Source organism: Salmo salar, unplaced genomic scaffold, assembly GCF_905237065.1.
Source record: "Salmo salar unplaced genomic scaffold, Ssal_v3.1, whole genome shotgun sequence".
NCBI classification, from domain to species: domain Eukaryota; kingdom Metazoa; phylum Chordata; class Actinopteri; order Salmoniformes; family Salmonidae; genus Salmo; species Salmo salar.
In genome coordinates, this window is record NW_025548614.1 from 199,928 (window position 1) to 215,000 (window position 15,073).

Below are 15,073 nucleotides of genomic sequence, written 5' to 3' on the forward strand. Positions count from 1 at the left end.
TGGGATGATGCCACTAGTCTAGTGTTGTTCTCTGTGGGATGATGCCACTAGTCTAGTGTTGTTCTCTATGGGATGATGCCACTAGTCTAGTGTTGTTCTCTATGGGATGATGCCACTAGTCTAGTGTTGTTCTCTATGGGATGATGCCACTAGTCTAGTGTTGTTCTCTATGGGATGATGCCACTAGTCTAGTGTTGTTCTCTATGGGATGATGCCACTAGTCTAGTGTTGTTCTCTATGGGATGATGCCACTAGTCTAGTGTGTTCTCGTGGGATGATGCCACTAGTCTAGTGTTGTTCTCTATGGGATGATGCCACTAGTCTAGTGTTGTTCTCTATGGGATGATGCCACTAGTCTAGTGTTGTTCTCTATGGGATGATGCCACTAGTCTAGTGTTGTTCTCTATGGGATGATGCCACTAGTCTAGTGTTGTTCTCTATGGGATGATGCCACTAGTCTAGTGTTGTTCTCTATGGGATGATGCCACTAGTCTAGTGTTGTTCTCTATGGGATGATGCCACTAGTCTAGTGTTGTTCTCTATGGGATGATGCCACTAGTCTAGGTGTTCTCTATGGGATGATGCCACTAGTCTAGTGTTGTTCTCTATGGGATGATGCCACTAGTCTAGTGTTGTTCTCTATGGGATGATGCCACTAGTCTAGTGTTGTTCTCTATGGGATGATGCCACTAGTCTAGTGTTGTTCTCTATGGGATGATGCCACTAGTCTAGTGTTGTTCTCTATGGGATGATGCCACTAGTCTAGTGTTGTTCTCTATGGGATGATGCCACTAGTCTAGTGTTGTTCTCTATGGGATGATGCCACTAGTCTAGTGTTGTTCTCTGTGGGATGATGCCACTAGTCTAGTGTTGTTCTCTATGGGATGATGCCACTAGTCTAGTGTTGTTCTCTATGGGATGATGCCACTAGTCTAGTGTTGTTCTCTATGGGATGATGCCACTAGTCTAGTGTTGTTCTCTATGGGATGATGCCACTAGTCTAGTGTTGTTCTCTATGGGATGATGCCACTAGTCTAGTGTTGTTCTCTATGGGATGATGCCACTAGTCTAGTGTTGTTCTCTATGGGATGATGCCACTAGTCTAGTGTTGTTCTCTATGGGATGATGCCACTAGTCTAGTGTTGTTCTCTATGGGATGATGCCACTAGTCTAGTGTTGTTCTCTATGGGATGATGCCACTAGTCTAGTGTTGTTCTCTATGGGATGATGCCACTAGTCTAGTGTTGTTCTCTATGGGATGATGCCACTAGTCTAGTGTTGTTCTCTATGGGATGATGCCACTAGTCTAGTGTTGTTCTCTATGGGATGATGCCACTAGTCTAGTGTTGTTCTCTATGGGATGATGCCACTAGTCTAGTGTTGTTCTCTATGGGATGATGCCACTAGTCTAGTGTTGTTCTCTATGGGATGATGCCACTAGTCTAGTGTTGTTCTCTATGGGATGATGCCACTAGTCTAGTGTTGTTCTCTATGGGATGATGCCACTAGTCTAGTGTTGTTCTCTATGGGATGATGCCACTAGTCTAGTGTTGTTCTCTATGGGATGATGCCACTAGTCTAGTGTTGTTCTCTATGGGATGATGCCACTAGTCTAGTGTTGTTCTCTATGGGATGATGCCACTAGTCTAGTGTTGTTCTCTATGGGATGATGCCACTAGTCTAGTGTTGTTCTCTATGGGATGATGCCACTAGTCTAGTGTTGTTCTCTATGGGATGATGCCACTAGTCTAGTGTTGTTCTCTATGGGATGATGCCACTAGTCTAGTGTTGTTCTCTATGGGATGATGCCACTAGTCTAGTGTTGTTCTCTATGGGATGATGCCACTAGTCTAGTGTTGTTCTCTATGGGATGATGCCACTAGTCTAGTGTTGTTCTCTATGGGATGATGCCACTAGTCTAGTGTTGTTCTCTATGGGATGATGCCACTAGTCTAGTGTTGTTCTCTATGGGATGATGCCACTAGTCTAGTGTTGTTCTCTATGGGATGATGCCACTAGTCTAGTGTTGTTCTCTATGGGGATGATGCCACTAGTCTAGTGTTGTTCTCTATGGGATGATGCCACTAGTCTAGTGTTGTTCTCTATGGGATGATGCCACTAGTCTAGTGTTGTTCTCTATGGGATGATGCCACTAGTCTAGTGTTGTTCTCTATGGGATGATGCCACTAGTCTAGGTGTTCTCTATGGGATGATGCCACTAGTCTAGTGTTGTTCTCTATGGGATGATGCCACTAGTCTAGTGTTGTTCTCTATGGGATGATGCCACTAGTCTAGTGTTGTTCTCTATGGGATGATGCCACTAGTCTAGTGTTGTTCTCTATGGGATGATGCCACTAGTCTAGTGTTGTTCTCTATGGGATGATGCCACTAGTCTAGTGTTGTTCTCTATGGGATGATGCCACTAGTCTAGTGTTGTTCTCTATGGGATGATGCCACTAGTCTAGTGTTGTTCTCTATGGGATGATGCCACTAGTCTAGTGTTGTTCTCTATGGGATGATGCCACTAGTCTAGTGTTGTTCTCTATGGGATGATGCCACTAGTCTAGTGTTGTTCTCTATGGGATGATGCCACTAGTCTAGTGTTGTTCTCTATGGGATGATGCCACTAGTCTAGTGTTGTTCTCTATGGGATGATGCCACTAGTCTAGTGTTGTTCTCTATGGGATGATGCCACTAGTCTAGTGTTGTTCTCTATGGGATGATGCCACTAGTCTAGTGTTGTTCTCTATGGGATGATGCCACTAGTCTAGTGTTGTTCTCTATGGGATGATGCCACTAGTCTAGTGTTGTTCTCTATGGGATGATGCCACTAGTCTAGTGTTGTTCTCTATGGGATGATGCCACTAGTCTAGTGTTGTTCTCTATGGGATGATGCCACTAGTCTAGTGTTGTTCTCTATGGGATGATGCCACTAGTCTAGTGTTGTTCTCTATGGGATGATGCCACTAGTCTAGTGTTGTTCTCTATGGGATGATGCCACTAGTCTAGTGTTGTTCTCTATGGGATGATGCCACTAGTCTAGTGTTGTTCTCTATGGGATGATGCCACTAGTCTAGTGTTGTTCTCTATGGGGATGATGCCACTAGTCTAGTGTTGTTCTCTATGGGATGATGCCACTAGTCTAGTGTTGTTCTCTATGGGATGATGCCACTAGTCTAGTGTTGTTCTCTATGGGATGATGCCACTAGTCTAGTGTTGTTCTCTATGGGATGATGCCACTAGTCTAGTGTTGTTCTCTATGGGATGATGCCACTAGTCTAGTGTTGTTCTCTATGGGATGATGCCACTAGTCTAGTGTTGTTCTCTATGGGATGATGCCACTAGTCTAGTGTTGTTCTCTATGGGATGATGCCACTAGTCTAGTGTTGTTCTCTATGGGATGATGCCACTAGTCTAGTGTTGTTCTCTATGGGATGATGCCACTAGTCTAGTGTTGTTCTCTATGGGATGATGCCACTAGTCTAGTGTTGTTCTCTATGGGATGAGGCCACTAGTCTAGTGTTGTTCTCTATGGGATGATGCCACTAGTCTAGTGTTGTTCTCTATGGGATGATGCCACTAGTCTAGTGTTGTTCTCTATGGGATGATGCCACTAGTCTAGTGTTGTTCTCTATGGGATGATGCCACTAGTCTAGTGTTGTTCTCTATGGGATGATGCCACTAGTCTAGTGTTGTTCTCTATGGGATGATGCCACTAGTCTAGTGTTGTTCTCTATGGGATGATGCCACTAGTCTAGTGTTGTTCTCTATGGGATGATGCCACTAGTCTAGTGTTGTTCTCTATGGGATGATGCCACTAGTCTAGTGTTGTTCTCTATGGGATGATGCCACTAGTCTAGTGTTGTTCTCTATGGGATGATGCCACTAGTCTAGTGTTGTTCTCTATGGGATGATGCCACTAGTCTAGTGTTGTTCTCTATGGGATGATGCCACTAGTCTAGTGTTGTTCTCTATGGGATGATGCCACTAGTCTAGTGTTGTTCTCTATGGGATGATGCCACTAGTCTAGTGTTGTTCTCTATGGGATGATGCCACTAGTCTAGTGTTGTTCTCTATGGGATGATGCCACTAGTCTAGTGTTGTTCTCTATGGGATGATGCCACTAGTCTAGGTGTTGTTCTCTATGGGATGATGCCACTAGTCTAGTGTTGTTCTCTATGGGATGATGCCACTAGTCTAGTGTTGTTCTCTGTGGGATGATGCCACTAGTCTAGTGTTGTTCTCTATGGGATGATGCCACTAGTCTAGTGTTGTTCTCTATGGGATGATGCCACTAGTCTAGTGTTGTTCTCTATGGGATGATGCCACTAGTCTAGTGTTGTTCTCTATGGGATGATGCCACTAGTCTAGTGTTGTTCTCTATGGGATGATGCCACTAGTCTAGTGTTGTTCTCTATGGGATGATGCCACTAGTCTAGTGTTGTTCTCTATGGGATGATGCCACTAGTCTAGTGTTGTTCTCTATGGGATGATGCCACTAGTCTAGTGTTGTTCTCTATGGGATGATGCCACTAGTCTAGTGTTGTTCTCTATGGGATGATGCCACTAGTCTAGTGTTGTTCTCTATGGGATGATGCCACTAGTCTAGTGTTGTTCTCTATGGGATGATGCCACTAGTCTAGTGTTGTTCTCTATGGGATGATGCCACTAGTCTAGTGTTGTTCTCTATGGGATGATGCCACTAGTCTAGTGTTGTTCTCTATGGGATGATGCCACTAGTCTAGTGTTGTTCTCTATGGGATGATGCCACTAGTCTAGTGTTGTTCTCTATGGGATGATGCCACTAGTCTAGTGTTGTTCTCTGTGGGATGATGCCACTAGTCTAGTGTTGTTCTCTATGGGATGATGCCACTAGTCTAGTGTTGTTCTCTATGGGATGATGCCACTAGTCTAGTGTTGTTCTCTATGGGATGATGCCACTAGTCTAGTGTTGTTCTCTATGGGATGATGCCACTAGTCTAGTGTTGTTCTCTATGGGATGATGCCACTAGTCTAGTGTTGTTCTCTATGGGATGATGCCACTAGTCTAGTGTTGTTCTCTGTGGGATGATGCCACTAGTCTAGTGTTGTTCTCTATGGGATGATGCCACTAGTCTAGTGTTGTTCTCTATGGGATGATGCCACTAGTCTAGTGTTGTTCTCTATGGGATGATGCCACTAGTCTAGTGTTGTTCTCTATGGGATGATGCCACTAGTCTAGTGTTGTTCTCTATGGGATGATGCCACTAGTCTAGTGTTGTTCTCTATGGGATGATGCCACTAGTCTAGTGTTGTTCTCTATGGGATGATGCCACTAGTCTAGTGTTGTTCTCTATGGGATGATGCCACTAGTCTAGTGTTGTTCTCTATGGGATGATGCCACTAGTCTAGTGTTGTTCTCTATGGGATGATGCCACTAGTCTAGTGTTGTTCTCTATGGGATGATGCCACTAGTCTAGTGTTGTTCTCTATGGGATGATGCCACTAGTCTAGTGTTGTTCTCTATGGGATGATGCCACTAGTCTAGTGTTGTTCTCTATGGGATGATGCCACTAGTCTAGTGTTGTTCTCTATGGGATGATGCCACTAGTCTAGTGTTGTTCTCTATGGGATGATGCCACTAGTCTAGTGTTGTTCTCTATGGGATGATGCCACTAGTCTAGTGTTGTTCTCTATGGGATGATGCCACTAGTCTAGTGTTGTTCTCTATGGGATGATGCCACTAGTCTAGTGTTGTTCTCTATGGGATGATGCCACTAGTCTAGTGTTGTTCTCTATGGGATGATGCCACTAGTCTAGTGTTGTTCTCTATGGGATGATGCCACTAGTCTAGTGTTGTTCTCTATGGGATGATGCCACTAGTCTAGTGTTGTTCTCTATGGGATGATGCCACTAGTCTAGTGTTGTTCTCTATGGGATGATGCCACTAGTCTAGTTTGTTCTCTGTGGGATGATGCCACTAGTCTAGTGTTGTTCTCTATGGGATGATGCCACTAGTCTAGTGTTGTTCTCTATGGGATGATGCCACTAGTCTAGTGTTGTTCTCTATGGGATGATGCCACTAGTCTAGTGTTGTTCTCTATGGGATGATGCCACTAGTCTAGTGTTGTTCTCTATGGGATGATGCCACTAGTCTAGTGTTGTTCTCTATGGGATGATGCCACTAGTCTAGTGTTGTTCTCTGTGGGATGATGCCACTAGTCTAGTGTTGTTCTCTGTGGGATGATGCCACTAGTCTAGTGTTGTTCTCTATGGGATGATGCCACTAGTCTAGTGTTGTTCTCTATGGGATGATGCCACTAGTCTAGTGTTGTTCTCTATGGGATGATGCCACTAGTCTAGTGTTTGTTCTCTATGGGATGATGCCACTAGTCTAGTGTTGTTCTCTATGGGATGATGCCACTAGTCTGGTGTTGTTCTCTATGGGATGATGCCACTAGTCTAGTGTTGTTCTCTATGGGATGATGCCACTAGTCTAGTGTTGTTCTCTATGGGATGATGCCACTAGTCTAGTGTTGTTCTCTATGGGATGATGCCACTAGTCTAGTGTTGTTCTCTATGGGATGATGCCACTAGTCTAGTGTTGTTCTCTGTGGGATGATGCCACTAGTCTAGTGTTGTTCTCTATGGGATGATGCCACTAGTCTAGTGTTGTTCTCTATGGGATGATGCCACTAGTCTAGTGTTGTTCTCTATGGGATGATGCCACTAGTCTAGTGTTGTTCTCTATGGGATGATGCCACTAGTCTAGTGTTGTTCTCTATGGGATGATGCCACTAGTCTAGTGTTGTTCTCTATGGGATGATGCCACTAGTCTAGTGTTGTTCTCTATGGGATGATGCCACTAGTCTAGTGTTCTCTATGGGATGATGCCACTAGTCTAGTGTTGTTCTCTATGGGATGATGCCACTAGTCTAGTGTTGTTCTCTATGGGATGATGCCACTAGTCTAGTGTTGTTCTCTATGGGATGATGCCACTAGTCTAGTGTTGTTCTCTATGGGATGATGCCACTAGTCTAGTGTTGTTCTCTATGGGATGATGCCACTAGTCTAGTGTTGTTCTCTATGGGATGATGCCACTAGTCTAGTGTTGTTCTCTATGGGATGATGCCACTAGTCTAGTGTTGTTCTCTATGGGATGATGCCACTAGTCTAGTGTTGTTCTCTATGGGATGATGCCACTAGTCTAGTGTTGTTCTCTATGGGATGATGCCACTAGTCTAGTGTTGTTCTCTATGGGATGATGCCACTAGTCTAGTGTTGTTCTCTATGGGATGATGCCACTAGTCTAGTGTTGTTCTCTATGGGATGATGCCACTAGTCTAGTGTTGTTCTCTATGGGATGATGCCACTAGTCTAGTGTTGTTCTCTATGGGATGATGCCACTAGTCTAGTGTTGTTCTCTATGGGATGATGCCACTAGTCTAGTGTTGTTCTCTATGGGATGATGCCACTAGTCTAGTGTTGTTCTCTATGGGATGATGCCACTAGTCTAGTGTTGTTCTCTATGGGATGATGCCACTAGTCTAGTGTTGTTCTCTATGGGATGATGCCACTAGTCTAGTGTTGTTCTCTATGGGATGATGCCACTAGTCTAGTGTTGTTCTCTGTGGGATGATGCCACTAGTCTAGTGTTGTTCTCTATGGGATGATGCCACTAGTCTAGTGTGTTCTCTATGGGATGATGCCACTAGTCTAGTGTTGTTCTCTATGGGATGATGCCACTAGTCTAGTGTTGTTCTCTATGGGATGATGCCACTAGTCTAGTGTTGTTCTCTATGGGATGATGCCACTAGTCTAGTGTTGTTCTCTATGGGATGATGCCACTAGTCTAGTGTTGTTCTCTGTGGGATGATGCCACTAGTCTAGTGTTGTTCTCTATGGGATGATGCCACTAGTCTAGTGTTGTTCTCTATGGGATGATGCCACTAGTCTAGTGTTGTTCTCTATGGGATGATGCCACTAGTCTAGTGTTGTTCTCTATGGGATGATGCCACTAGTCTAGTGTTGTTCTCTATGGGATGATGCCACTAGTCTAGTGTTGTTCTCTATGGGATGATGCCACTAGTCTAGTGTTGTTCTCTATGGGATGATGCCACTAGTCTAGTGTTGTTCTCTATGGGATGATGCCACTAGTCTAGTGTTGTTCTCTATGGGATGATGCCACTAGTCTAGTGTTGTTCTCTATGGGATGATGCCACTAGTCTAGTGTTGTTCTCTATGGGATGATGCCACTAGTCTAGTGTTGTTCTCTATGGGATGATGCCACTAGTCTAGTGTTGTTCTCTATGGGATGATGCCACTAGTCTAGTGTTGTTCTCTATGGGATGATGCCACTAGTCTAGTGTTGTTCTCTATGGGATGATGCCACTAGTCTAGTGTTGTTCTCTATGGGATGATGCCACTAGTCTAGTGTTGTTCTCTATGGGATGATGCCACTAGTCTAGTGTTGTTCTCTATGGGATGATGCCACTAGTCTAGTGTTGTTCTCTATGGGATGATGCCACTAGTCTAGTGTTGTTCTCTATGGGATGATGCCACTAGTCTAGTGTTGTTCTCTATGGGATGATGCCACTAGTCTAGTGTTGTTCTCTATGGGATGATGCCACTAGTCTAGTGTTGTTCTCTATGGGATGATGCCACTAGTCTAGTGTTGTTCTCTATGGGATGATGCCACTAGTCTAGTGTTGTTCTCTATGGGATGATGCCACTAGTCTAGTGTTGTTCTCTATGGGATGATGCCACTAGTCTAGTGTTGTTCTCTATGGGATGATGCCACTAGTCTAGTGTTGTTCTCTATGGGATGATGCCACTAGTCTAGTGTTGTTCTCTATGGGATGATGCCACTAGTCTAGTGTTGTTCTCTATGGGATGATGCCACTAGTCTAGTGTTGTTCTCTATGGGATGATGCCACTAGTCTAGTGTTGTTCTCTATGGGATGATGCCACTAGTCTAGTGTTGTTCTCTATGGGGATGATGCCACTAGTCTAGTGTTGTTCTCTATGGGATGATGCCACTAGTCTAGTGTTGTTCTCTATGGGATGATGCCACTAGTCTAGTGTTGTTCTCTATGGGATGATGCCACTAGTCTAGTGTTGTTCTCTATGGGATGATGCCACTAGTCTAGTGTTGTTCTCTATGGGATGATGCCACTAGTCTAGTGTTGTTCTCTATGGGATGATGCCACTAGTCTAGTGTGTTCTCTATGGGATGATGCCACTAGTCTAGTGTTGTTCTCTATGGGATGATGCCACTAGTCTAGTGTTGTTCTCTATGGGATGATGCCACTAGTCTAGTGTTGTTCTCTATGGGATGATGCCACTAGTCTAGTGTTGTTCTCTATGGGATGATGCCACTAGTCTAGTGTTGTTCTCTATGGGATGATGCCACTAGTCTAGTGTTGTTCTCTATGGGATGATGCCACTAGTCTAGTGTTGTTCTCTATGGGATGATGCCACTAGTCTAGTGTTGTTCTCTATGGGATGATGCCACTAGTCTAGTGTTGTTCTCTATGGGATGATGCCACTAGTCTAGTGTTGTTCTCTATGGGATGATGCCACTAGTCTAGTGTTGTTCTCTATGGGATGATGCCACTAGTCTAGTGTTGTTCTCTATGGGATGATGCCACTAGTCTAGTGTTGTTCTCTATGGGATGATGCCACTAGTCTAGTGTTGTTCTCTATGGGATGATGCCACTAGTCTAGTGTTGTTCTCTATGGGATGATGCCACTAGTCTAGTGTTGTTCTCTGTGGGATGATGCCACTAGTCTAGTGTTGTTCTCTATGGGATGATGCCACTAGTCTAGTGTTGTTCTCTATGGGATGATGCCACTAGTCTAGTGTTGTTCTCTATGGGATGATGCCACTAGTCTAGTGTTGTTCTCTATGGGATGATGCCACTAGTCTAGTGTTGTTCTCTATGGGATGATGCCACTAGTCTAGTGTTGTTCTCTATGGGATGATGCCACTAGTCTAGTGTTGTTCTCTATGGGATGATGCCACTAGTCTAGTGTTGTTCTCTATGGGATGATGCCACTAGTCTAGTGTTGTTCTCTATGGGATGATGCCACTAGTCTAGTTTGTTCTCTATGGGATGATGCCACTAGTCTAGTGTTGTTCTCTATGGGATGATGCCACTAGTCTAGTGTTGTTCTCTATGGGATGATGCCACTAGTCTAGTGTTGTTCTCTATGGGATGATGCCACTAGTCTAGTGTTGTTCTCTATGGGATGATGCCACTAGTCTAGTGTTGTTCTCTATGGGATGATGCCACTAGTCTAGTGTTGTTCTCTATGGGATGATGCCACTAGTCTAGTGTTGTTCTCTATGGGATGATGCCACTAGTCTAGTGTTGTTCTCTATGGGATGATGCCACTAGTCTAGTGTTGTTCTCTATGGGATGATGCCACTAGTCTAGTGTTGTTCTCTATGGGATGATGCCACTAGTCTAGTGTTGTTCTCTATGGGATGATGCCACTAGTCTAGTGTTGTTCTCTATGGGATGATGCCACTAGTCTAGTGTTGTTCTCTATGGGATGATGCCACTAGTCTAGTGTTGTTCTCTATGGGATGATGCCACTAGTCTAGTGTTGTTCTCTATGGGATGATGCCACTAGTCTAGTGTTGTTCTCTATGGGATGATGCCACTAGTCTAGTGTTGTTCTCTATGGGATGATGCCACTAGTCTAGTGTTGTTCTCTATGGGATGATGCCACTAGTCTAGTGTTGTTCTCTATGGGATGATGCCACTAGTCTAGTGTTGTTCTCTATGGGATGATGCCACTAGTCTAGTGTTGTTCTCTATGGGATGATGCCACTAGTCTAGTGTTGTTCTCTATGGGATGATGCCACTAGTCTAGTGTTGTTCTCTATGGGATGATGCCACTAGTCTAGTGTTGTTCTCTATGGGATGATGCCACTAGTCTAGTGTTGTTCTCTATGGGATGATGCCACTAGTCTAGTGTTGTTCTCTATGGGATGATGCCACTAGTCTAGTGTTGTTCTCTATGGGATGATGCCACTAGTCTAGTGTTGTTCTCTGTGGGATGATGCCACTAGTCTAGTGTTGTTCTCTATGGGATGATGCCACTAGTCTAGTGTTGTTCTCTATGGGATGATGCCACTAGTCTAGTGTTGTTCTCATGGGATGATGCCACTAGTCTAGTGTTGTTCTCTATGGGATGATGCCACTAGTCTAGTGTTGTTCTCTATGGGATGATGCCACTAGTCTAGTGTTCTCTATGGGATGATGCCACTAGTCTAGTGTTGTTCTCTATGGGATGATGCCACTAGTCTAGTGTTGTTCTCTATGGGATGATGCCACTAGTCTAGTGTTGTTCTCTATGGGATGATGCCACTAGTCTAGTGTTGTTCTCTATGGGATGATGCCACTAGTCTAGTGTTGTTCTCTATGGGATGATGCCACTAGTCTAGTGTTGTTCTCTATGGGATGATGCCACTAGTCTAGTGTTGTTCTCTATGGGATGATGCCACTAGTCTAGTGTTGTTCTCTATGGGATGATGCCACTAGTCTAGTGTTGTTCTCTATGGGATGATGCCACTAGTCTAGTGTTGTTCTCTATGGGATGATGCCACTAGTCTAGTGTTGTTCTCTATGGGATGATGCCACTAGTCTAGTGTTCTCTATGGGATGATGCCACTAGTCTAGTGTTGTTCTCTATGGGATGATGCCACTAGTCTAGTGTTGTTCTCTATGGGATGATGCCACTAGTCTAGTGTTGTTCTCTATGGGATGATGCCACTAGTCTAGTGTTGTTCTCTATGGGATGATGCCACTAGTCTAGTGTTGTTCTCTATGGGATGATGCCACTAGTCTAGTGTTGTTCTCTATGGGATGATGCCACTAGTCTAGTGTTCTCTATGGGATGATGCCACTAGTCTAGTGTTGTTCTCTATGGGATGATGCCACTAGTCTAGTGTTGTTCTCTATGGGATGATGCCACTAGTCTAGTGTTGTTCTCTATGGGATGATGCCACTAGTCTAGTGTTGTTCTCTATGGGATGATGCCACTAGTCTAGTGTTGTTCTCTATGGGATGATGCCACTAGTCTAGTGTTGTTCTCTATGGGATGATGCCACTAGTCTAGTGTTGTTCTCTATGGGATGATGCCACTAGTCTAGTGTTGTTCTCTATGGGATGATGCCACTAGTCTAGTGTTGTTCTCTATGGGATGATGCCACTAGTCTAGTGTTGTTCTCTATGGGATGATGCCACTAGTCTAGTGTTGTTCTCTATGGGATGATGCCACTAGTCTAGTGTTGTTCTCTATGGGATGATGCCACTAGTCTAGTGTTGTTCTCTATGGGATGATGCCACTAGTCTAGTGTTCTCTATGGGATGATGCCACTAGTCTAGTGTTCTCTATGGGATGATGCCACTAGTCTAGTGTTGTTCTCTATGGGATGATGCCACTAGTCTAGTGTTCTCTATGGGATGATGCCACTAGTCTAGTGTTGTTCTCTATGGGATGATGCCACTAGTCTAGTGTTGTTCTCTATGGGATGATGCCACTAGTCTAGTGTTGTTCTCTATGGGATGATGCCACTAGTCTAGTGTTGTTCTCTATGGGATGATGCCACTAGTCTAGTGTTGTTCTCTATGGGATGATGCCACTAGTCTAGTGTTGTTCTCTATGGGATGATGCCACTAGTCTAGTGTTGTTCTCTATGGGATGATGCCACTAGTCTAGTGTTCTCTATGGGATGATAGAGGAATCCTTCTGATCTGTTTTACTGTTGTTTTACAGGCGTATCTCCTGGGAATCATCATTTCAATATGTGGGAACTTCCTCATCAGCATATCTCTGAATATACAGGTAGGGGTTGTGTTTGTTTATGAGGCCGTGTTCTGTACTATGAGAAACAATACTACTGTTTACTGATGTCGTCATTTACCCGAATGGAATCAACAGTACCTTTTAATGTTATGCTAGTTACTGTATTATTAGTGTATTTTCCCATGCTCCACTGATAACATGTCAATGAACTGCTGTCCCTCTCCTCTCCTCTCCTCTCCCCTCCTCTGTTCTCCTCTGTTCTCCTCTCTGTTCTCCTCTCTGTTCTCCTCTCCTCTCCCCTCCTCTGTTCTCCTCTCCCTCCTCTCCTCTGTTCTCCTCTCCCCTCCTCTCCTCTGTTCTCCTCTCTGTTCTCCTCTCCTCTCCTCTCCTCTGTTCTCCTCTCTGTTCTCCTCTCCCCTCCTCTCCTCTCTGTTCTCCTCTGTTCTCCTCTCCTCTCCTCTGTTCTCCTCTCTGTTCTCCTCTCCCCTCCTCTCCTCTCTGTTCTCCTCTGTTCTCCTCTCCTCTGTTCTTCTCCTCTGTTCTCCTCTCCTCTGTTCTCCTCTCTGTTCTCCTCTCCCCTCCTCTCCTCTGTTCTCCTCTCTGTTCTCCTCTCCCCTCCTCTCCTCTGTTCTCCTCTCCCCTCCTCTCCTCTGTTCTCCTCTCCGTTCTCCTCTCCTCTCCCCTCCTCTGTTCTCCTCTCCCCTCCTCTCCTCTGTTCTCCCCTCCTCTCCTCTGTTCTCCTCTCCCCTCCTCTCCTCTGTTCTCCTCTCTGTTTCTCCCCTCCTCTCCTCTGTTCTCCTCTCCCCTCCTCTCCTCTGTTCTCCTCTCTGTTCTCCTCTCCCCTCCTCTCCTCTGTTCTCCTCTCCCCTCCCCTCCCCTCCTCTCCTCTGTTCTCCTCTCTGTTCTCCCCTCCTCTCCTCTGTTCTTCTCTCCTCTCCTCTGTTCTCCTCTCTGTTCTCCTCTCCTCTGTTCTCCTCTCCCCTCCTCTCCTCTGTTCTCCTCTCCCCTCCTCTCCTCTGTTCTCCCCTCCTCTCCTCTGTTCTCCTCTCTGTTCTCCTCTCCCTCTCCTCTCCTCTGTTCTCCTCCCGTCTCTTCTCCTCCTCTCCTCTCCTGTTCTCCTCTCAGAAATATGCCCACATGCGTCAGTCCCAGCTGGGCGACTCCAAGCCCTACTACAGGTCCGTGCTGTGGTGGAGTGGTGTGGTTCTGATGGGGGTCGGGGAGCTGGGGAACTTTGCCGCCTACGGCTTCGCTCCGGCTTCCCTCATCGCACCACTGGGTTGCGTTTCAGTCATAGGTAAGACCAAAAAACCTCTTCAGACGTTTCTTTAGTGTTATGGTTTTATTTATCTATATTTTATTGGACCATTTTTATATCATTTCTTGCATTTTTTTAAGCATCAATATGAAACCTCTCTTCTATTGCCACTTTCCTGGTAGAGTTTACCCTATAAGCACAGGTGTAGGATCAGTTAACCTCCCCAATCCTGACCTTAAACCTTAGGGGGGAGGGGGAGGGGGAGGGAGGAGAGGGAGGAGGGGAGGGAGGAGGGAGGGAGGGGAGGGAGGAGGGGGAGGAGAGGGAGGAGGGGGAGAGGGAGGAGGGGAGGTGGGAGGGAGGGGGAGGGGAGAGGGGGAGGGAGGAGGGGGGAGGGGGAGGGAGGAGGGAGGAGGAGGGAGGAGAGGAGGGGGGGGGGTGATACAAACAGAACTGACCTCAGCTCATGATGCAGTGTCTAGATAACCGCCCTAATATACTTCCAGGTGACACATCCCATTTTAGCCAATCAGATGGCTTGCTGGTTCTGTAATCCACCAATCCGTGTGAAGCCATTCTCTACCCGGGCAGGTGCGGCTGTCACGTGTTCAGTGTAAACATTCTAATGGCAGGTTAAATATTGACCTTCAGTCCTCTCCTTTATCCTAGCCTGGTCCCAGATCTGTCTTGCCAACTCTTAAAGTTGATAGTGGGCAGTACACCATAGTCTGTCTGTCTGTCTGTCTGTCTGTCTGTCTGTCTGTCTGTCTGTCTGTCTGTCTGTCTGTCTGTCTGTCTGTCTGTCTGTCTGTCTGTCGGTACGTACACCGGTTTTGATGCACGGACCTGTGTGTGTGTGTATATATATATATATATATGTGAATATGTATATATATGTGTGTGTGCATGCATACATACATACACTGGTCCGTGCATCAAAACCGGTGTGTGTGGATGGATATATAATATAGTAAAATACAGTGTACTGACCAGACTATGCCTCCCAGCTCCATATAT

At 45.4% G+C, this 15,073-nt stretch overlaps 1 protein-coding gene across 2 annotated transcripts in view; it reads left to right on the top strand.

Annotated features, from left to right (window-relative positions):
- The window catches only part of LOC106561142 (NIPA-like protein 2), a 75,448-nt gene that overhangs the window by 29,290 nt on the left and 31,085 nt on the right, over window positions 1-15,073 (top strand). Inside the window, exons 2-3 of one of the 2 annotated variants that reach the window (XM_045712547.1) lie at window positions 12,769-12,837; window positions 13,924-14,095. In XM_045712547.1, the coding sequence (XP_045568503.1) occupies window positions 12,769-12,837; window positions 13,924-14,095 (241 nt within the window). The remainder of the gene's footprint in view (window positions 1-12,768; window positions 12,838-13,923; window positions 14,096-15,073) is intronic. The other variant, XM_045712548.1, reaches the window with a different exon arrangement.